Source organism: Nuphar pumila, chromosome 13 (assembly GCF_984573655.1).
Source record: "Nuphar pumila chromosome 13, dmNupPumi1.hap1.1, whole genome shotgun sequence".
Lineage (NCBI taxonomy): Eukaryota > Viridiplantae > Streptophyta > Magnoliopsida > Nymphaeales > Nymphaeaceae > Nuphar > Nuphar pumila.
The window spans coordinates 23,683,253-23,707,105 of NC_143261.1; the positions used below are offsets into that span (position 1 = coordinate 23,683,253).

Genomic DNA, 23,853 nt, shown 5'->3' on the forward strand with positions numbered 1-23,853 from the left:
TCATGCCAAGTCATGCAGACTTGAGCAAAATGTTCAACTCATAGTCCGAAGAAGGCTCTCGTGATATACGCGAAGTTGTGAAGACTTGAGCGTCATTGTTGTGAACTGTGACTCTGAGTAGTCTTTGCATGAGTTGATGCTTGATTGAATGCTTGCTTACCAGACCAGCAGTGGTTCTGACCCTGTTTAATGGAAATTTTAGGTGTTGAATCTGCTTTGCGATATGTAGAGCAAGGCTGCATCGAGTTTCAGGGTTTCTCTAGACAGTGTTGTACTGCTTTCTTTATTAAAACTAAATACTGTTTTTTTCAAGCAGTGATGTTTGTAATAAACAAGATGTTTTGATAAATGAAATACCTTGGTAGTCAATGAGTGCTTGGCCACATACCTCTGACTTGCCCAAAATTTTCTAAAACCGATGACTCATTATCGTCCACTTTCGCTGCTAAAATATTTTCTATGTTCCGTTGCAAAGAAAAAAAGAAGAATATTCATGAAATTTTCAACTTAGTTTTGTTTTGGAAATCTAGGGTGTTACATGGGTAGATCCCAGTGTTGTGAAAAGCATTGAGGCGTAGCAAAGCGCTCTACCAAAATCTGAGGTGAGGCGTAAGCCTCGAGGCGCAAAGCGTAAGCCTCAAATTATTATTTTTTGGTAACTTAAAAAAACTATAAAAATGATCTAAAATTATAAATAAATAAGAAATGCTTTATTGATAAAGCAACAACCAATAAAAAATAAAAAATCTCAAATAAATACAGAAAAATATGAGATTAACATGTAAAAGTAACATTGAAAAAATAACAATCGACAACTCCACGATATAAATGGCTTAGCAATCGGCCAAGGCCTTTACCATCTCTTGTTAATGACTAAAATCTAACATAGTGAATGATATCAACAACAATTTTTTCCTCATAGCAAGTATATTAATAACCTACTTTCAAAAATCTTTAGTTTGTTATAAAAGTGAGCAGACATTTTAATATGTTTGGCAACAGTGAAACCCTAAAAACATCTCAAAGTTTGATAGGCAACATAACCATCTTACCATTTATGGATTGAAAAAAAGAGTAGCCTAATGCTCAATCTTTCTAAAACATTATGAGTTCTAATACCCTGTGAGATAAGACAATATTGGTATGCTTCATTAATAACAAGTGCGAAATATTGAGTCAAACAACTAGAATTGCTTTTGCATCGTGGAAGTAGAAGGCAGTTTTAAGTCTTAGCAATTTAGTTTAACACAGTTGAACAAGAGATGGTAGTGATTAAAAAATAACAATCAGCCAGGGCCTCTACCTGACAGGGACCACAATCGGCAAAAGCCAAGGGCCCTGCCCGCCAGAATAAATCGCACGGCAGGGGTCATGCCCTTGCCTGCTGGAGAGAGGGAGGTAGACACGAAGGAAAAAGAATGAAGGGGATCAGGGTTACCTGGGGTCTGGCTGCTTCCGGCGTCGTGGCTGCTTCCGATGAGAAGAAGGAGGCCGAGAAGGGAGAGACTGTGAGAGACGATAGAGAGGGATTGCGAGAGACGCCGGGGAGAGACTGTGAGAGAGAGAGAGAGAGGGAGAGATTTTGAGAGACGAGAGAGGGAGGGGCTGCAAGAGACTAATTAGGGCCCCCGACCCTCATTAGGGTCGGAGGCAAGATTTTAATTATGGTCAAATGAGGGCTTTGACCCTCATTTGACCAAAAATATGAGGCGCGTGTGCCTCACTGTGAGCCGCGCTTCACCTCGAGGCGTATTCCTCAAGGCCTATGAGGCATTCACCTCTATGCATTTGCGTTTCAAGCCTGCGTCTCAAGGCACAAAGGCCCTCGCCTTGAAGCGAGGTGCGTTTTTTGTGCCTTGAGGCACATTTTTAATAACACTGGTAGATCCAAATATATATATATATATATATATATATATATTCCTAGGTAGATATGGAATTGCATTTGAGTTAAATTTTGGTTCGCATATCAAACCTAAGTTCATACCTATGCTTTATTTCAAACATAAGTTTAAGCTTAGGTCCGTTTTTAATGAGTTAAAATACAATACAAGCCGAAACATGAGCAGCATATTGGAGCCCTAGGTCTAAACCTATGTACAAATCATTATTTAGATGTAATAGCAAACCCAATCATGTCCAAACACGTGTTTTAATATGGGTAAAAGTCTAATATCCAACTCAAGATCTTAAATTTGAATCTTAATATTCTAAATTTTGGGTCTATAGCAGTCTTTTACCTTAAACTGAAAACATCATGACAATTACCACACTTAAACACTACCCCTCCAGATAGAACATCAAATTTGTCTTTTGAAATAAGCTTGTAACACTTTATTTTTTTTTTGGGAGAAGGTAAAATCAAATTATTAATTAATTGAAGTCACTTCATCTCATTACATGAGCATCTAGCCGATGAGGCATTGGCCCTCAGCTGGGTAAAGAGATCAATACAAGCTGAAAATAAAGGTTTTAAGCATTCAGGGTTGAAGGTATCCCATTTAATAGAAGCCATTTGATAAAACGTCCGCCCAAGGAGGGACTGAAAAGAAGATGAAGAACTTCTAAAAATTCGGTTGTTTCTCTCGTTCCAAACTACCCACCACCACCACACTGTAATTAACCAACACCTCCATATGAACAGCCAAAGTAGGACGAACTGAGCGATCCGGGTGATGTTTGCGAACCGCCTGAAAGTCTTGAAAAGGAAACACGGATCCCATCATTTGAAATCCATCATACATTCAATCCTATCCTAGCCATCCAGCAGAACCGGGTGGATTTTGTGCATTTGAAGAAGTGGCAGCTGCCAAATCCTGGATTTGGCTCCATGATTTAGTGTAAATTACAAAGGAGAAAAGGCCTCACTTTTCACATCCCAAATGCATAAACGCCGATCCCTGCACGAGATTCCAAACAGGACCACCAAGGCATAAACGCCCATCCCAGCGCCCAGATTCCAAACAGGCCCTTAAATCTTTGCCCAAGAAGTCAAAAAAATCAACCTGGTTCGTCAAACTACGTGTACTTTCCTTGGCTTTCTCTACTCATAGATGACAGGACCGCTCCCCAAGTAGGGCCTTGATAAAATATGACAATTCCATATGCCGAGAGCGTATTCTGTCAAATCAAAAGTGATTTGGCATCTTCACCGTCCACAAAGATTATGGGGTCCGGTGGATGACTCAATGAACGGTGAAGATCACCTGATATCCTCTCACAAACTTAGTCACCCAACATTGCCAAAAGGGAGAGCTTACTTGAACTTTATGTAACCAGACACGTGACTCTAGTTGGACATGCCAGTTAGAGAAGGTTTAGGATTTTTAATTTTTAATTAATAAAAAAATATATTTTTTGATATTTTATGACCCCAAGCTAAGAGACATGAGATATAGCACACCCGGAAACACCCCCCACGGATTTATCCCAATGAGTACATCCAAAACACTTCCTGAACTATGTCACAGAGACACGAGACGAGTCATGACTCGATACAGGCATGAGACAAAATCCCAAGTTTTTTGAAAAATATGTCACGCCAGATACGGGATTTTTAGTTATTTAATTGATCTTCTAATTAAAATATTTTATTATGATTCATCTAAAACAATAAATTTTTTTTTATTATAAAATGTCATCAACGATAATAAAGTAATATCCATAACACCCATAACGTGTCACCTGGCGCGTCTACATGCTATCGTGTCATGTCGTGTCTCCAAATACAATTGGATTTCAAAACGGCGTGCCCTCGTCCCAAACCAAATGTCTTTAACCCCAGCAACTCTCTCTCTCTCTCTCTCTCCAGATCTACTGCTACTCGTGAAGAGATCAAAAGCTTTAGTGCAGTAAAAATAAGAGCTCCTCCTTTCTTGCCTTCCCTTTGCTCTGCAGTGCTTCCTCTTCTTCCTCTTTCCTTTCCTCCTTCTGCAACAACAACAATGGGATCTGTTTCACTGAAGATAGGAGACGGGACCGCCAAGTTCAAGAGGTCGGCCCTCTGTTCCTCCGCCCTCAACATCGTCATGCTCCTCTCCGTCCTCGCCACCAACCTGTTCGCCCTTTACGCCTTCACCTCCGCCCCCTTACACCTGCATCACCCGACCCTCCACCCCCACCACAAGAACATCACCGTCATCTCCGAGCACGTCTCCCTCATCCTCAGGGAGATCGACGCCGCCCAAAGGAAGCTCGCCCAGATGGAGAAGGAGCTCACCGGCTACGAGTCTCTTGATTTCTCCGCCCCCAACGTCCCCTCCGAGCTCAAGCTCTTCCTCCAGCCCCAGACCCTCCCCCTCGGCAAGGATTCCAAGATGGGTATCACGGAGATGGTGGCCTCCGTCGGCCACCCTTGCTCTAATTCCCTGGATTTGGTCTCCAGGTACATGAATTACAAGGTGGGTCAGCAGTGCCCCGACGATTGGGACCTCGCTCAGAAGCTCATGCTGAGAGGCTGCGAGCCGTTGCCGCGCCGGCGGTGCGTTTCGCGCCCGTCGGCGGCCCCGAAAGTCGGCCTCCTCCTCCCCTTCCCTGCTTCACTGTGGAAACCTGTCGCTGATAAGGTCGTCAGTTGGACTCGCTATAAGTGCAAGAGCTTCCAGTGCTTGAATTCCAGGAAGAATCAGAGGAAGCCCTCGGATGACTGCGTAGATTGCTTCGATATTGTTAATGGGGAGGAGAAACAGAGGTGGGTGAAGGCGGGGGACCGGAACGATTTCGTGGTCGACGACGTCTTGAAGCTGGGCAATGGTGGCGTGAGGATCGGGCTCGATATCGGCGGCGGGTCGGGGACTTTCGCCGCCAGGATGGCCGAGAGGAACGTCACCGTGATCACCTCCACATTGAATCTCAATGGGCCGTTCAGCGAATTCGTCGCCGCGAGGGGGCTGTTCCCGTTGTACTTGACGTTGGGGCAGAGGTTCCCTTTCTTCGATGGCACGTTCGATCTGGTGCACACAATGCACGTTCTCAGTGATTGGGTTCCTGTGGAGTCGATGGAGTTCTTGATGTTTGATATTGATAGGGTGTTGAGGGCGGGGGGTTTGCTTTGGTTGGACAAGTTCTACTGTCCAGAGGAAGAACTGAAGAAGACTTATGTTGGTTTGATTGAGAAATTTGGGTACAAGAAGCTGAAATGGGTCGTCGGGCCGAAGGGAGACGCTGCGGTGAACGGGCGGACGGAGGTCCATCTGTCTGCTGTTCTTCAGAAGCCAGTGAGAGCATAACTGGTTCTGAAATTTGCTTTCCTTCTTTTGCTCTCAGTGGGATGAGATGGCTCTGAGTTGAAGGTATGATACTGCTGTTATTCGAGTTCCACTTGTTATGGGAACATGAGAGTGCCATTTTTTCTCTTCTTCTTTTTGCTTTGATGTGTCTGTGTGAAATAAGTATAAGTTCTGCTCTCTTTCTGCACTCCAAACAATTAGATTACCCCTTATCTGCAAAGAAATAGAGGAGGGGGTAGCACCATATGTTGATGAACAGTTGCTATTGTAGACTAGACACCTGTAATGCTAAGAGTTTGTGTACTGAAAATTGGTTGGACCTGTTGGTTGGGTTCTAACTCTAGAATCTCTCTTGATCTTGAAGGAAATGTATTTTTTTTTTTTGCTTTATCTCTTCTTGCCTGAATTTACTGTTCTTTTCTTTCGCTGCTTTATGGTCGATGTGGGAGGAGAATGACGGTGGGCTGGATATATGATGATAAACCATGATTGCAGTATAATTTCGTAATCAAATCTGTCGCATGCAGTTTTGATTTTTTTGGACGTTAGGCTCTCTTTCTCTCTCTTAAAGTGGTTTTGCTTATTAAACTTTAAAAAAAAAAAAAACTTATAGAGCAATTCCATTCCTCAAAATAAGGAATCCCTCCTGGACAATAGTCCATGTCCAGTACATTATACTGATTAAGATCTTGAATGATTTGTCCTATTTGTTAGTCTCTTGCTTTTGAATCATAATTAAGCAGCAAATCCATATACCTTATTCTACTCATTGGTCACGTTGTATCCTTCTTGCAATGCAAAATTACTAAATCCAAGCCTTGTCCGTGGATCCACGATTTTGTATATTCATTGAAGACCAACATATTTTAGGGGCTATGTCTTGTAACTAATAAAAGTCATAAATGTTGGCAAGTTTTAAGACAAAGCTTTGTGGATTGATTGAAAATATATTTCACTTGTGCAACTTAGACATTTCACACAATTTAAGTGTCTGCCTTTTCTGATGTAGAAATACATGCATGGAATTAACCTGATTTTTCTTGTTTAGGGTGTTGAACTTATGCTGCTTCAATTTGATAGTCTCAGCCTTGTAAGGTTGTTGTTGAACTACTGGAACACCGCAAATAAGCTGTCAATAATGAACTGTTAGAAACTCGGGAAACTACACTTGAAGATCGTTAAGGTGACCAAAGCTTGCATCATTTGGAATTGACAAATCGCATTCCGTTGATAGTGTTTTGGAACACATGTAAGGCTGTCAGTCATGAAGAAATTAATTAGTTCATTTTCTCAGTATTGAAATTGCTACATCATCTAATGAACAAAGTGCAAGGTGGACTCTATCATGTTATAGTATTCCTCTGTTTTAGGTTTAGTATAGAGAATTGCATATCTCTTCAATCTTACTGAAGGTCAAGGGCAAGACAAGAAACTTTACATCTTATTACCAAGTGGCTGGCACTATAGAGTGTGAATATAGCATGTAATAGTTATTTTCCAATACATTTTGGGCACATCATTCCTCTGATGGGTCATAGAATTTTTGAACCATCAGTCCTCAACTCCTCATACACTGTGGATGTGCATACTTATACATCTAACATGCTCCTAATCTTAGGATCCAGAGACAGTGAGTACTATTAATGGAAGTGTCACAATATGATTAAGGCTTCCTACTAGGACAATCTCACCAAAGCTGAAAACATTAAGTGCTTGAGTCACATTGAGCTTGATTTCCAAATCTTGGGTTTCCTGTGGAGCTATTGTGAAGAAAGATGGAAGCATTTGAACTTCCACTCCTCTTGGTGGCAATGCAGCACACAAGTAAGTTTCCGTCTTTGATGCAACATTCGTGATTTCTTTCAGAGACGGGAGGTTGAGATAAGATGGATTGCTGCATTTCATGCCAGTGGCATCTGTAACTACTCGGCAATCCACGTTGGGCAGTGAGCATAAGAAGCTTATGTAATCTTCAAACTCTGGAAAATGAATGATTTAAATCAGAGACTTAAACAGAATTCAAGTTTGAAACCTGATACAATACTCTGCGAAGCTGGATGTTGAGATATGCCATTTTAAGGGGCATGTCCATCAGACAAGCCTATATGCAGATGTACCAGGTTTGCTTAACTCAAATTGCTTAGCCTAAGTTCCAAAATTATTCTTCAGTGAGCTATCATGTCCTGCATCAATGCTATTGTTCGAAGATGCAGGAAATATGTTAATATTATTTTAATTGGGAAAACGAAAAAGTTACCAGACTTGAAGACAAGGCCTGGATCCATAGCAGCGGCTGCGTTTATGAGACCAGCTCCATAATCAAAAGGAATAGCAAGATAAAGGTTACTTGTATTGCTGTAGGAACTTTCTGCCATTATTGGATTACCCTTGTCATATTTGGTTGCATTGGTTACAAGTGCAGATGCCACCATGGCTGGAGTCCAAGACGGATGCAGCTGTTTAACTAATGCTGCAGTTCCTGCTACATGTGGAGCTGCCATGCTAGTACCAAACAGTGGTGTAAAACTGTATCCTGTTAACAAATTGCAAAACACTAGCTCAAAAAATTAAAAAGATGGAACTACAGCTGGTGGAAGAAATTACTGTGGCAATTGACCATGATAATGATGATCCGGAATCAATACTTAACCCTCAAGAATAGGATCCACCATGCTAGTTGGGCTCCATGCTGCCCATATGGCACGTCCTGGAGCAAGTATTTCTGGTTTCAGGATGTCTGATGGGTTTTGTTTTACATCAATGACTCCGGGTCCTTTAGATGAAAACCTGCTTACAATGGGAGCTTCTTTCTCTCGAAATGATGCTTCCTTTCCTTCTATGATTGATGCTCTCCACCATATCTCAGCACAACCCCTGTTTTGCCTCCATATGTTTGCTCCGCATAGTACTTCATAAGTATCTAAGCAAAGCATATGGTTTATCTTATAAATAAAATATTTACGAGAGCACAACAATACAAAAGAGAAGCAGTTCTTATACCTGCACATGAGAAACTCTAGGGATCATGATGCCGGGAATTGATAAAGGAACAGGATCAGCAATAAGATCTCCTTAGAGTGAGTTGGCAGTCAAAATAAAACCCATGGCACCCAGCTTTTTGGCTGTTTTGAGAACAGCGTAGATGGTGGAATTCTTTTGGAAGAAACCAGCGGAGAAGGAACAGATCAAGATACTCCCTTGCACCACTTGTGCCACAAATGCATCTGGATTCTGACATTCCTCAACATTAACGTTAGGTGAGACTGCTGCATCGTTTGCCAAAACAAAGCTTATATTCTCCAAAATTAGAGGCTGCAGCATAGACAGTTCGTAAGTCAGGTTACATTTAGATTGTGGGGTCTACTTCTGTTATTGTGGAAGGAGAAGAATGTTGGCGTATCTGCAAAATCAAACACAGAAGCGTACCTGAAGACGTCATGGCATGCGAGCGCGGGTGTTTGGCATTCTCCTCAGGTCGACACCCACGATGAGCCCAAGCCTAAGGTCGACGGTGAGCAGGACCTTGTACCACGCAAACTTTATGTGGTATATGGGGGTAGGCTAAAGGCTATGAATCTCTCATCATTTTTATGGCAGCCTACCCCCCTTATATATAATGGGGGGAAGAAGCAGTTACGTGAATGTGGTCTCTCCACATTCACATAACTCCCATCCACTAACATCCCGTTATGTGGCCTACTAATGTTGTCAAATCAGGTCACCTAATGGGTTGTACTCAAATCTATTATGTCCAACATTCTCTCACTTGACTCATTGACATCAAAAGTGCACTAAATCGAGGTTTATACCGTTATCTCGATTTAATTCTTTATGAGGGTTCACATGCTACCTTTTATCACAAGAATGAATCATATGAGTCATGGAGATGAACACTCTTTTATCAAATGTCATATTTTCACGTACTACACTATAATTCACTTTCATTGTTTTAGCATGTTGAAATTACCTTTATGAATAAGTTGGTCTTTTACGTATTTTATTGGTTCTTTAATATTGTTATTATGCTATTCTCTCTAACCTATATGCGAGATCCTTTATGCAAAATCAATAATATACAAAAATATAAAGAATCAAATTTTATATACACAAATGTGATCTTCTGATGTATTTTCATACATCAGAAGAAATAAAAAAGACCCATCCCCTTTACATGTTGAGAATACAATCCCGGCGCTAGCCCTTTAGTAAGAAGATCCACAGTCATTTCCTTCGTCTCAATTGTATCAATACATACCAGATGATTTTCAGTCATTTCTTTAACAATAAAGTATTTTAACTCCATGTATTGACACGAGGTTGAGCTCTTGTTGTTATTTGAAAAGAACACGACTGCTTCATTATCACAAAAGATCTTTAGTGGTCTCTCAATAGAGCTCATAATACCAAGACCTATAATGAAGTTTCTTATCCAAATGACATGTGACGAAGTCTTGTATAGAGCAATAAATTCTGCCTCCATGGTATGAGCAACAGTGGTAGACTGCTTTCCACTTCTCTATGAGACAACACCACTCGCTAGTAGAAAAATGTATCCAATAGTGAATTTTCTACTGTCAATACACCCTCCTAAGTCCGCATTAGAGTATCCAATGACCTCTAGGTGGTCTGCTTTCTTGTAGGTCAACATATAATCTTTTGTTCTTTGTAAATAACGCATGACCTTCTTCGTTGTCTTTCAGTGCACAATGCCTGTATTTGACTGATATCTACCAAGCATTCCTACAACAAACACTATATCAGGTCGAGTGCAGGTCTGCACGTACTGTAAACTCCCAACTGCTAAAGTATATGGGACAACTGCCATATGAGCATTCACAATATCATCCTAAGGACAACCCTTTAAGTTCAATTTATCCCCTTTCACTATAGGTGTCGAACTAGGAGAACAATTTTTCATCTCATATCTTTTAAGAACCTTAAGGATATAAGATTTCTGAGAAAGGCCAAAGACACCCTTAGTTCTGTCACGACGAATCTCAATTCCAAGGACATAAGTGGCTTCACCCATGTCCTTTATATCGAAATAAGAGAAAAGAATTTTTTTTGTCTCATGTAATAGACTCAAATAATTAGTCACAAGAAGAATATCATCAACATATAAAACCAAAATTATGAACTTACTCCCACTAGTCTTTATGTAAATGCACTGATCAATAATGTTTTCAATGAATCCAAAGTTCATAATTACCTGATTGAACTTTTTATACCAGTGGCGAGATGCCTGTTTAAGTCCATAAACTGACTTCTTTAATTTGCAAACTAAATTATTTGAGTCATCTACACTGAAACCAGGAGGTTGTTGCATGTATACCTCCTCATCCAAATCTCCATCCAGGAAGACAATTTTCACATCCATCTGATGTAGCTCTAAATCAAAATGAGCTATGAGGGCCATGATTATCCTCAACGATTTCTTAGTTGAGACAAGAGAAAAAGTCTTATTATAATCAATGTCCTCTATCTGTGTGAAATCTTTTGCAACAAGCCTAGCCTTGTACCTCTCCACATGACCTTTAGAATCTGTTTTGGTCTTATAGACTCATTTACAACCAACATGTTTGACTCCATCATATCGAGGTACAAGATCCCACACTTGGTTCTTTGCCATAGAGTCAAGTTTTTCTTTTATGGCATTGATCCAATGTGTTGATCTTTTACTTTCAATGGCTTCTGCAAATGTGAAGGAATCTTCATCAATGTCTATGAAATCATTAGACTCTTGCAAATACACTACATAGTCTGGATGAATAGCAGATTTCCTGATTCTCGTGGACCTCCATACAGGTGTTACAGGTTGTTCAAAATGAGCTTTTGTATCCTATTGTTATTGTATATCCTCATTAACAACCGGATCTATTTGGGATTGATGCTCATTAACCAGACTTTCTCTTATATTATCCAAAGGGACAATGATAGGAAAAATTGGACCTTTATGCTTCACAAGCATGGAACCTGAATCTTGTAATTTCTCAAAATCAACATTTTGAGACGCATCCATCCCAATAGAACCATTTTTAAGAAATCTTGCTTTATCTATTTCCACTATCTGTGGTGTATGAGATGGACAATAAAACCTAAAGCCCTTTGATTTTTCTGGATAACCAATGAAAAAACCACTAGTCGTCTTAGGATCAAAGACTTTTATATGTGGGTTATACAACTTAGCTTCAGCTGGATATCCCTATATGCGCATATATGACAAATAAGGTTTCTTACCTATCTATAACTCGTAAGGAGTCTTTTAAATAGCCTTCGTAGAAACCTTATTCAAAATATGCATTGTTGTCCTAAGAGCTTCACCCCACAAGGTCAAAGGAAGGTTTGAGTGATTCAACATCGCTCGAATCATTTATTCAAGCATACAATTTTTTCTTTTAGCTACACAATTCTGGTAAGCACTACCAGGCATGATATACTGAGATACAATGCCTTTCTCTTTTAGAAACCATGCTAATGACCCTTCTTTTTGTCCCATCTCAGTGAAACGACCATAATAACTTCATCGGTTTATTTCTCTACTTCTTTCTTGAAGTCCTTAAAAACTTGAAAGACTTCTGATTTTTCAAATAATAAGTAGAGATACATATACCGTGAGTAATCGTCTATAAAGGTGACAAAATACTTTTCACCCATATAACATGATGAAAAAGGGCCGCAAACATCCATATGCACTATCTCTAACTTTTTATTACAATGTTTGACATTTTTTTTATACGTGTTAGACTGCTTAGCCTTTATGTAGTCAACACATGACTCTATATTCGTGAAATCAAGGAGTCCAAGGATTTCCTCTTTCACGAGTTTTTAGACTCTCTTTTTTGAGATATGTTCTAACCTTTGATGCCAAAGCACATATGATTGATCATCCTTTATGTTACGTTTATTGCCAATCATTGTGTTCTCAATGGAGTGAGATTCTCGAATTTGAAAATTGGTTCTTAATCGATACAAACCATCACACATATATGCAGAACCTATATTCATTAAATTTTTCATAATAATAAACTTGGAATTTTCAAATTTAAATATAAAGCCAAACTTATCAAGTTTTGAAATTGAAATCAGGTTTCGACTATAGGATGAAACATAGAATATATCGACCAAATCCAATATAAATCCTGACTCCAACACAATTCTGTAGGTTCCAACATTCTTGACATGTGAACGCATCCTATTTCCTGAGAAGGTGCTTCTTTCATGCTCTATTGGTTCTCTCTTGTTCAAAAATGTCTGCAAAGAGTTGACAATATATACCGTGGCACCAGAATCAATCCACCAACTATGCAATGGAACATGAATTAAATTGCACTCATGAGAAACAAATAACTTATTACATTTATTTTTGAGCCACTTCTTATACTTCAAACAATTTATTTTCTTATGCCCCTTCTTTTTGTAGAAGAAACACTTTATAGAAGAGCCTCCTCACTAGGATTTAGCTTTCGCCTGAGAGTTTGAGCTCTCCTCAGCGGCTTTCTTCTGATTCTTCTTCTTGAAAGAGTTTTTCTTTGACCTCGACCTCTGTTTATTCTTATGAGAGGCCAAGTGCACTTAGCACCCTCGCACCCTTCAATTTCTCATCTTCTTCAATACACTTGCCAAGGGGTCATTAAAAGACCACTCATCATTATGTGTATTGTAGGAGATTTTGAAGGGTCAATACTCAGTAGGTAACAAGGTTAATATCAGATGAACCAAGGAGTTAGAGATGACGAACATCATGTCATTTAGTTGAGTCACAATATTCGTCATTTCCAAAATATGCTGTCAGATGTGACAGTCGCCAAAATATTTCATAGACACTAATTTGAACATGAGCGTACTGACCTTTTGCCTTATTAAAAGTGACGAATTGAGCCTCAATGGCTCACAAAAATTCTTTTACTGTCTTGTAGTGATGAATGACGCCTTGAATATTCTTAGCCACTCGAGATTGCAAAAACAACATGCTAAGTCTGTTTGAGCGCTCCTACTTCTTTGAGGCAGCCTTCTGATCAATTGTACTCTACTCTGTAAAAGCGAAAAGTTCATTAATTCTAAGGGCCAGATCTAGATCCATATAGCCTAAAGTGAATAATACAATTTCTTTCCAATAAAAGAAATTTGGTCCATCTAGAAGGGGGATATTACTAGAACCGTCGATAAAGAAGGAACCTAATACAATAATGAACGAAAATGGAAAGACATTACTATTATTGCTTAGACGAGACTCGTGATGAAAAGGTAAAAGTGAGACCCTTTATTTTCACCTTTTCTGAGACAAGCATAGTTGAGTCATTATCGTTTCACTTTGGTGGAAACAACAATACTCATAGTCGCTCCGTCTCTTCAATTCTCAAAGACTTGACTTCAGTTGATAAAATTGACAGATTATGTAACCAGAGGCAATTCAGCACTATACCTTTGGGTATGAACATGCTTCATGGCTGAAATACACATCTACTATTACATCGTGCATGAATTTGGAACACAACGACCTACCTTTGACTAGAATCAATGTTTCATAAATTTATACACAATCATAATAACGAATCTTAATACAGTCTAAAAATTCTTTAATCAACACAACTAAGATCACTTTGGTGATTACATGAATCGGTCAATCAAGATCTTTTTCCAAAAATATATTCGTATTATGGAGCATGCCCATGCACACATTTTAATGCATGTATATTCATGACAAAATATTCTTTATATCATCAAAATATAAGTTCATGCTTCAACTTATATGCATAAATTAGTTTTGATAATAAAATGTCATGAATTTAGTCATAATTCATGCTTAAATCATCACACATAACTTAACAAACATAAAATACATAAATTAATATGCATAAGTTATGCTTTCTTAACAATGGACACTTATAAAACATGAAAAATAACAAAAACAAGTTCATAAGGGTAAAACCCGGGGTTCTTAAGTAAGAACCAGTCTGAAAATACCCTGAATCAGTCTGAAACAACCCCGAACTGGTCACCAAAGAGTCTAAACCGGTTTTAAACCTTATGAACCGGTACCAAGTATGAACAAAAGTCCATAAAACCCTATAACTGAATGCCAAATTCCTTGTATCTTCATATATTTATGAAAACAAGGTCTTAGCATCTCAGAATCGATGAAAAACAGAAAAGAACCAGTAAAAAATGGCTCTGAATTGGTCTAAAAAATGACCGTATTAGTTACAGATCTAGTTCAGTCCAAATAGTGCCTGAATTTTGTTATAGATCCAATCCAGTCCAAACATGATCCGGACCCTGCTGAAGCATGGGTCCGACCCCGTTCAAACTGGACCCGGGTCGGACCCGGTCCAAACTTGACCCGGTCTACTTGGGTCAAACCCAGACCCTGAATCATTATGGGTTCGGGTTTGATCCAATTGAAATGACAGACCAGATCCACCCAAAATGGGTTTGGATTGGGCCTATCACTGGGTCAGAATGCCAGACCCTATCCGGTTCCATCATTAAAACAGAAACACAAGGGTTTCTGTTTACTGATCCTGAGAAACCGAAATGATTTCTCTGCCTTCATCACCCCATGGCGACCCACGTTGCCGTTTGGTGACCGACGCCGGTGCCCAGCCGACGACGGTCACCTATCTCCGGCGACGCACCTCCGATGATAACCCTAGCACTGACAAATCCCCTTGCAGATTTTGATGGCGACGACATCAGCATGGCTTGACGACAACGCACGTCGTCCCACGACGACGTGCAGTTGTAGGCTCCTTCAGGTCAGAAAAATGCCGACGACGAAGTCCTTCATCCGGCCTTCCGGATCTCTGGCGACGACCCACCGCCCCAACACAGCCCGATGGCTGAAGGGAACACAAAGAATGGGGGAAAAAGGGGGTTTTAAAACCCTAGACGTCGGCCATCCGGTGAAAATAACCCCGGATGCAGCATGTCGCTGGACGACGAAAGCAATCTCCCCCTCCGACGACAACCCGCGATAACCTCAGCGCTAGCAGACCACCCTGCAACCTGACGACACAGGTAAAATTGTTCGATCCTTTGTTTTTTTTTATCTTCTGTTTGATGCCGGTGATGATCGACCGATAATCGCTGAGCCACATCGCCCCACGATGATGGGCTGCTGCCTGCAATCGACGACCTGCTGTCGGCTACCAGCATCTAGTGCCACCGACGAAATCGCTGGCGTCTACTGGTTTCTCAAAAAACCATTTCGGCGATAAACAAACAACAAAAAATGGATCGGGTCTGCCCGAAAACACTATCACCCCATGGCGACAGTCATCAGAGTTCAGGCGACCGCTTGCTGAATACAGATGAGCCACGTCGCCCCACGACGATAGGCTCAATTTGTTACAGTCGCCCCACAGCTATAAACGCTGTCAACCTGCAACTTACCTCGCCTCACGACGACTGTCACAACAAACACCAGTAGGCCCGCACAAGAAAAATGCATGATGGTGGGCCCATGACCTATTGTTGGCATATCTGCAAAATCAAACATAGAAGCGTACCTGAAGACGCATGGCGTGCGAGTGCAAGTGTTTGGCGTTCTCTTCAGACGGTCGATGCCCACGATGAGCCCAAGCCTAAAGTCGACGGTGAGCAAGACCCTATACCACGTAAACCTTATGTGGTATATGGGGTAGGCTAATAGCTATGAATCTCTCATCATTTTCATGGCAGCCTACCCCCCTTATATATAATGGGGGAAAGAAGTGTGGCCTCTCCTCATTCACGTAACTCCCACCCACTAACACCCTATTGTGTGGCCCACTAATGGTGTCAAACTGGGTCACACAATGGGTTGGACTCAAATCCGTTATGTCCTACAAAGAAAAGAATATAAGGGCAAGGACATCGGCTTGAGTCACTAATAGATTGTTGACCTAGCTGAGCCTAATTGTTACTCAAGCCAACACGAACTCCCAGTTTGGCCTGAGGCTCCAATAGTATAAGTTGTACAATTCTATACAGAGCTAGTGAATTCCAACGAATTTAAGTCTAGACTTGGTCCAGGTCTGTTGAGGACTTTGTATGAGACCATGGCCCACTCTGAAAAAGATTTTATTGGTACAAGCAGAATTTCCAAACCTTCTATTGATATAAAAAGAAAAGTAGATGAGGATGAAGAGAACTTGCCAGACAAGCCAATTCCTGGCAGACTTAGTGAATTGCCAAGCAGTAGATATGGTGTATATGTTCGATCAATGTCACAAGCAGCAACACCCATCACCCAAGGACTGAAATAAATAACAGTGCCTCTGGTCCCTTGTTTCCTGCTGCTTGAAGAACAAAAATACCTGCCCTTAGTGCAAACAGGAGCATGACATCAAACACATTCAACATTGTGAAAGGACTATCCCTCGGTAGTTTATCAAGGCCAACTGACAGTGACAGGATATCCACCTCATCTTGGGTTGCCTGTACAGTTAATCACCAACCACAGGCCACAGCATGTCAAAAGTTGGTCTGACATTTAAAAGATAGTATAATATGTAGATCCAAATCTTTTGACATGATATCAAATACACGTGCATTGTGTGCATGTATGTGTGTGCATGCATAAGTGTCAAATGTAGAACACAATTTTACTTTATCGATCGCTGAAAGTTCATCTGCCAAGGTTGCTATGTCTGGATATACGGCCTTGTACACAGAGATCCTGAAGTGAAAAATATTTGTCTTAAGTAGCTGAAGAGCATTGTAAAGTTACCAGTGTCCAATCACATGTTACTGATCACGGGGTGCCATGCCACTGGCACTGCCATAGTTGAACCCATCCACGATGACTTGGACACCAGCGTTTCCAGCAGCAATGGAGGCAACATGACTGGAAAATATAAACTTCCACAGTTTAGCTATTTTTCTACAAGCGAGATAGAAGACATTATCAAGACTCCATACTTGGCCAACTGAGTTAAATGTTCAGGTAGCCGTTGACAAGACATGAAGGAGTTCAATCCAAGAATTTGGAGCTACAAGAATCTGAATTCAGACTGTGAGTTAGAACATGGGCTTGCTGATACATTTTGGATTTTTATTGAACTAGAACTACTGTTCTCTATACTCTATTGCAGATGAGATTTTACTTGCCTTCCATGTCCATTGGCAACAAAAGGTGACAAGAAATTTTTGGGTGCATTTAGAGGCAGCAGCTCCTGAAAAATAACGAGCAGATATTATCTTCCCATTACAGGAAAACTGTGGGAACCGGGGACTGGTTTCGCATGCGCCAGAGAAACCAGGAATGTTTGGCAAGGTTTTGATGCATTATTTGCAAAGCTTAGATGTGTTGGATTGATGCCACTATTGACTATTCCCTCGTTTGCATTCTTGGTTCCTTCTTGCGTAACGCTCCAGATTTCTAAAACAAAACTAAGTTAAAATTTTCATGATTTTTTTTCTTTGCAGCGGAACTTAGAAAAACTTTTAGCAGTGAAATCAGACGATAATGAGTCATCGGTTTAAGAAAACTTCGGGCACATTACAGATATGTGGCCAAGCACCCCTTGACCACCAAGGTATTTCATTTATCAAAACTACTTGTTTATTACAAACATCACTACTTGAAAAACAATATTGGTTCAATAAAAGGAAGCAGTATAACTCTATCTAGAGAAACCCTGGAACTCGATACCGCCTTTCTCCGCATATCGCAACGCAGGTCCAACACCTAAAATCCCCATGAAACGGGGTCAAAACCACTGATGGTCTGGTAAGCAAGCAATCATACATCCATTCAACTCAAATAAATGCGATGACCACTCAGGGTCACAGTTCGCAATAACGACGCTCAAGTCTCCACGACTTGGCGTATATCGCAAGAGTCTCCTCAGGGCTATGAGTTGAACATTCGTTCAAGTCTTCACGACTTAGCGCAAGCCTCTTTAGGGCTGTGATTTGAATAAACGCTCAAGTCTGCATGACTTAGCGTAAGCTACTTCAGGGCTGTGATTAGATCATCCCGATCAAGTCTTCATGACTTAACGTTGACCTCTTCAGGGTCTCAAAGAGATGTCGAGCTCAAGTCTTCATACTTGGTACATTCGTATCTCACGAATCTAAGGGCGAGCTTCTTGATCTTCGCTTAATCGTGCAGATACAATATGGGTCTTTGCCCAATCAGTCCAGTGGTATACCGACCATAGCACCTTTAATAAGGTTATGTAGGACTTGACACAACAACGTCCATTCACTCATACATTCAAGCATCACTGAACCTAAGCTAATGCATTGTTTCGATATTAACCCCTCCCTCTGTTACTTAAGGGAGGTATTTGTCTGGGCATCAACACGACGTTCTAAAGGTTGATTATTTTAGGTATTTTAGATACCCCAGAGGCTTGCTGACCTTACCCCCTAGTAGGACGGTATGTTCCATACCAGAAGAAGTTTCTACTAGGCATTCAGATGCATCCTGCTACTGCAGTAGTTGGGTTCAATCCTTAGATGTTTAAGGATAACCATGACCTTAATGCCTCTGAGTGACTGAGGTCATCGTAAACTCTATTAGGTTCAAAGTTAACATACGTCACTGATGGATGTACCATCACCGTCAACCTCGGTGAGAAAATCATGAAGGGGTCCGCCAATTTTACCAATTACTTGTCGAACATTGCATGCCTATAGGGCAACTGTTGAGGAGATATACCCAACCCCATTTAGTATGCCCCTAACATGGTCAATAACCGCGGGGTCTTTACGACTTTAAGTCTTATTCATATACATGCTTGACTCTGCTCTAGACACTGCAACCATCACGAGCATCTCACCTTTTTCGGGTGGACAACGTACTCTGACTCTGCGGCCCTTACGAGTCTAGTTGTATATTAGTCTTTCAATGAGCATACATATGACACGATCTCATTGGATTGGCTGCTCGGCATATATTATTACAACGAGCACTTAGCCTAGTCAAGGCGCAACCACTACTCCAATGCAACGGCCCTTACGAGTAAGGTGCTTTTATAGGCAACAGGGAGATGAGTCATTCTGACATCGTTCCAACAACTGGCATCGTCGTGCCATTCAACTGGCTCTGGCAGCTCTTCTGCCAGCCATTTCGCTAGTACTTTCCCTGCTTCAACAACAGGAGTGCGACGATCCTTTCTACGCTGTAGAAAGCATTCAATGAAATGGGTAACACCTCCTCTGTATGACAGAGTAACATGCTACATTCTCTCTGAGCTATTTTTTTAGCTTCTTCAAAAATTTCAGCGGCACTTCCTCTCTTTGACGGAGAAAGCTTGAGTCTCTTTCTAACCATTTTAGCAGCATCTCCCTTCTTTGGCTGGGAAATTGCTATGCTTAACTCAGAGATAGATGCACACCATTATGCGTACTTTGCATTCATCGAGATTCGATAAAACCTTTAGCCATATCCAGGGCATGTGAAAATGACTTAGGTTCTTATAAAAAAGTAGTTTTGCGCAAAAGTAAAGCCTTTCTAATAGGGGCTTCATTCATCAAGCAAAATCTTGATCGAAGAGCGGCAAGAGAATCACATTGGCGATTTGGAGTTGATCTTCATTTGAATGCTCATTTACGTGCACTATATTTAGTATAAGTAGAAGCCTGTGCTTTATAATGCAACAACGTAAAGGAGTGCATATACATATTATTCGAGCGGTGAAACCAAACAAAATATTCAACGTATATACTTGCAAAAGGCAGAAAAACTTTAGCATTATACGATGCGACGACAAGACAAAATGCATAATCAGAAATTACAGAAAGTAGGAAGCCTTGGCATCATACGACGCAACAACAAATTATAAATTACATTTAAGTAGGAGACTTGGTGATATATAACGTGACGACAATCTCAAGATAATATATACAAGAATCAACATCCAACGATAGTTACAAGACGAGCGCGTGAACATCGAAGTATCCTAGAGGGCTCAACCAAGGACTAGGGCGAGATACTATTTTTAAGAACACATATACTGCATATTCAAACATATATATCCGATGATAGTCACAAGGCAAACGCGTGAACACCGAAGTGTCCTAGAGGGTTCAACCAAGGACTAGGATGAGATACTACTTCATAAGGTATATGCTATATACAAACAAGCAAATACTTGAGAGAGATGGATCAACGAAGCAAACTTACTTCAAATTGCGGAAGAAACAGCTCTGGAACGCTCTGATTGCTTCAAACGAGGTTCGAACCTTCCTTCGAGAGGTCATACTAGGTTAGATGAGGTCGACCGAGTTGAGAAAGAGGAAGAACATGTCAAGCTGCTCAACCCAAGTGGTTTGAACCAAACTGAGTTTGATCTAAGTCAACTGGGTTCAGCAGTTCAGACTTAGCCCAAGCTGGCTGGGTTTGGGTTCAGAAAATCAACCAAGATTTGAGACCAAAAAGGACTTTGACTTTAACTTTGACTTCAAACCCAACTAGGTTCAAGTCAAGTCAACTGGGTTTGGACCATGTCAGTAGAGCTAGGACCAGATCATGCAGGATAGGACCAGATCAGGCAAGCTCAGACCAAGTCAAGCAGGCTAGGCTCACTGGGAGAGGTTCTAGAGAGAGAAAAGGGGAGGGGGGGACGATTTTTATTGTTTTAGAGAGAGGGGGGCATGACTATTTATAGCCAAGATTACTTGGCCCCCAAGTAATCCCACTTCTTCTAGATTTTATTAGAAAAAACTAGAAAAATTCAGAGCCTTCTTTCCCCTTCTTGCCTTTTCTAGATTTTTCCAAGAGGTTCCTTTTTGGTGTGGGGCCCACATAGAAATTTTATGGGATATTTTATGGGTTATTTTATGGGTCCCACCAAATATTTTTTGAGGAATATTTTTGTGGGTTCCACAAACATTTCTATGGGTCTCGCAAAAATTTTGGGTTCCACCAACATTTCTCTTCGTATTGACGTAACTAAAAAAGTTGGCTCGTACAAATCTCTTGCTTTTATTCAGGGAGGAAGTTATGACTCCTTGATGGTTTGAACATATATTCGCGAGGATATGAATATCCTATGTATAACTGGTTCATAGAAATTGATTCATTTCGCATTTCGAGTATAAATGTTATTTTCACCTGGAAATGCCTCGTGAATTTTATTCAGAAGTTGTCTGAAAAATTACAGATCTTACATCATTACCCCCTTAAAAGAATTTCGTTCACGAAATTCTGCTAAGAGTACTGAGTGAATAGCTCAGGATACTTATCCCCATATTGGATTCAGGCTCTCAAGTGCAATCATCAACACCATGGTGTTGCCATCACTTTAACAAGTGGAATGACCTTCGATTTCAACACTTGTTCTCGACGGTCCACGATTTCAATAGGTCTTTCTTCCACCGTCATATCTTCTCAAAATATCAACGTCTTCGTGTTGAATGACTCAGAATATTCCCCCCGTATTCTGAATTCATAATGTTATTCACCCATTTTGACATCGCTTTTATTCCAACCACCTTATATCATGATTCATGATCGATGCAGGTATACTACTCATATTTGAGTTCAATTTACGCTACAACAACGGTAGCTCCGATAAATCCATATTCTTTCAACCAGCTATCAATCATAGCCATTCTGTGTAACTATTTCATACACACAGATTATTCTTACTAGAATTTAATCATATTGGAAAAAGTTCCCTGTCAGATTACCTGGTCTTGAAAATGTACTTTCTCAGAGGTTCGCCTTCGCCAGACTTACCTGATATTAGATCAATACACCCTCACAAATTTATACTAGTCAAGCTACTGGTTTTGAAACATGTACACTCACATAGAGCTGTACATCCTCACAGACTCGCCCTGGCTAAACTATCTAATCTTGAATATGTAAAACCTCACAAGACTCTCTTCTTGAAAACAATTCCTTCATGATTTATTTTATTAAGTGACTTTTAGCGATCTATTTACGCAAACTCAATTACCCACTTATAGGGTCAATCACTTTTAATTTGGGCATAAGCACTTTAAATTTAATTTGACAAATCCAAAATTACTTTGAAGAGCAAGGATACATATCGATCCAGATGACCGTACACAAGGTCATAAGTCTCTTGTCTTGTGCATTCATTGGATCTTGTCTTCTGATTACTTTTTACCCAACACAACTCTATCTATTAAGGTATTCAGACTCTTTGATACAATCATTATTCATGAGTTGTTCGGTTGTCACCGTATAGACACGACCTGCCACAGGTTTCTACTCTACCCTGGGTAGTGACAATCATTGTTGTTGTGTTTGTTGAGAGGGTCCTCCAGATCCCATATTTCTCTCTTGCAGATTTGAGGCCTTCTTACGATATTCTCTTATATGATGCTCTGGTTTGCTGCAATATAGGCAACCTCTCATATTGCAAGGACAAACTCCTTCAAGGTGATCTGAGCTACATATTGCAAGGACAAACTCCTTCAAGGTGATCTGAGCTACACCTTAAGCATAAAAAATTAGACTGTTGGTAGGCCTGATTGGCTTCTACCATTTGCAATGGTCGCTCAACCTATAGAGTAAAGTTCTTTTCCTGAAAATCCCTCTTATAAAAAGGTGGTCGTGATTCCTGGCCATCTGGGAACGTCCTCTCATTGTTCCCATTACTGGTTACCGGTCTCTTTCCTACAACCCCTTTAAATCGCTTCCAGTCTGCGCTAATCTTCGAAGATGCTGCCACAGTAGCCTGAAATGTTTAGGGCATACTGGTTATCACACGAGACCGTAACCCTTCCTCTAATATATTTATATATTTATCAACCTTTTCTTGGTCAGTATTGAATAACCTAGAGCAGTATCGCTCAAGGTTCTGAAACTTGGTAGTATAGTCGGTGAAACTCATACCACTCTGCTCTAGTTCTAGGAACTCCATCTTTTTCTTATTTCTGGAGTGAACGAGAAATAGTTATCCATAAAAGTTCTCCGAAAGTCACCCCAAAAGACGAACTTAAGTTGTGAGAACTAGATGATCTTACTGGTATCCCACCACTTTCGTGCATTGTCCTTCAGCCTATATGTGCCAAAGTTGGTCTTTTTATTCTCTGGTACTCCCAATACTAGGAATGCACACTCTGTTTTCTCGATCCAGCTTTTTATAAGCTCTGAATCGGCTCTTCCAACGAAGACCAGTGGATCAAGCTTGAAAAACTTCTCATAAGTTATTCTCCCAAGGTTCTCGTTGCGAGGTGTGGCTGGTTCTGGCCTCGTTTCACGGATGACTGTTACCAGGTTGTTGAGTGTCTCTAGCAGAAACCTCTGTGTATGAGACTCCTCGCTCGGTATGATTATCCTCGTCGTAGGAGTCATTTATCTATTCACACACAAGCACGTATTTTAGTTTCTCGATATATATAGGGAAATAAAACTTTATTTACTTATATACATTTCATTCACATACATCGCCATTTTATACAAGTATCACGCTACACTGATAGACATTGGCTGCGAGAAACCATACATATGAGTCCACTCACTCCAAACATAACCAGTTTCCTAAGAACTGGGTTTCTTTTTTGACGTAAATAACCCAAAATAGGTCTGTCGACATCGCCTTGGCTTAGGCACAGTTGCAATTGGCTCGGGCGACACTTTCGTACTCTCGAGCGAATCTTGTGGATAGATCAGTGATGCTGGTCCACTTTTCCACACAATAGCATCATGACTCGGGGA

The 23,853-nt window shown here is 40.6% G+C and overlaps 2 protein-coding genes across 3 annotated transcripts; one reads left to right on the forward strand and one right to left on the reverse strand.

The window, feature by feature from the left end:
- Nucleotides 1-3,815: 3,815 nt before the first annotated feature.
- Nucleotides 3,816-6,379, forward strand: LOC149818098 (putative methyltransferase At1g29790). 2 transcript variants are annotated; one of them, XR_016427312.1, is made up of 2 exons: nucleotides 3,945-5,291; nucleotides 6,277-6,379. XR_016427312.1 is itself a non-coding variant. In XM_089985189.1 (1 exon), the coding sequence occupies exon 1, from the start codon at nucleotides 3,945-3,947 to the stop codon at nucleotides 5,226-5,228; it is 1,284 nt and encodes a 427-aa protein (XP_089841315.1). In that variant the 5' UTR covers nucleotides 3,816-3,944; the 3' UTR covers nucleotides 5,229-5,619. The 2 variants fall into 2 exon arrangements, 1 of the variants encoding a protein (XP_089841315.1); XM_089985189.1 differs by lacking the exon at nucleotides 6,277-6,379 and having other exon boundaries at nucleotides 3,816-5,619.
- Nucleotides 6,380-6,842: 463 nt separating this feature from the next.
- Nucleotides 6,843-23,056, reverse strand: LOC149818099 (subtilisin-like protease SBT2.4). Its single transcript, XM_089986147.1, has 9 exons — nucleotides 22,946-23,056; nucleotides 22,799-22,870; nucleotides 17,319-17,383; nucleotides 16,960-17,055; nucleotides 16,818-16,887; nucleotides 16,485-16,646; nucleotides 8,330-8,540; nucleotides 7,486-7,761; nucleotides 6,843-7,207 (listed from the first exon to the last, which is right to left on the reverse strand). The coding sequence occupies exons 1-9, from the start codon at nucleotides 23,054-23,056 to the stop codon at nucleotides 6,843-6,845; spliced, it is 1,428 nt and encodes a 475-aa protein (XP_089842273.1).
- Between the last annotated feature and the right edge of the window lie 797 nt (nucleotides 23,057-23,853).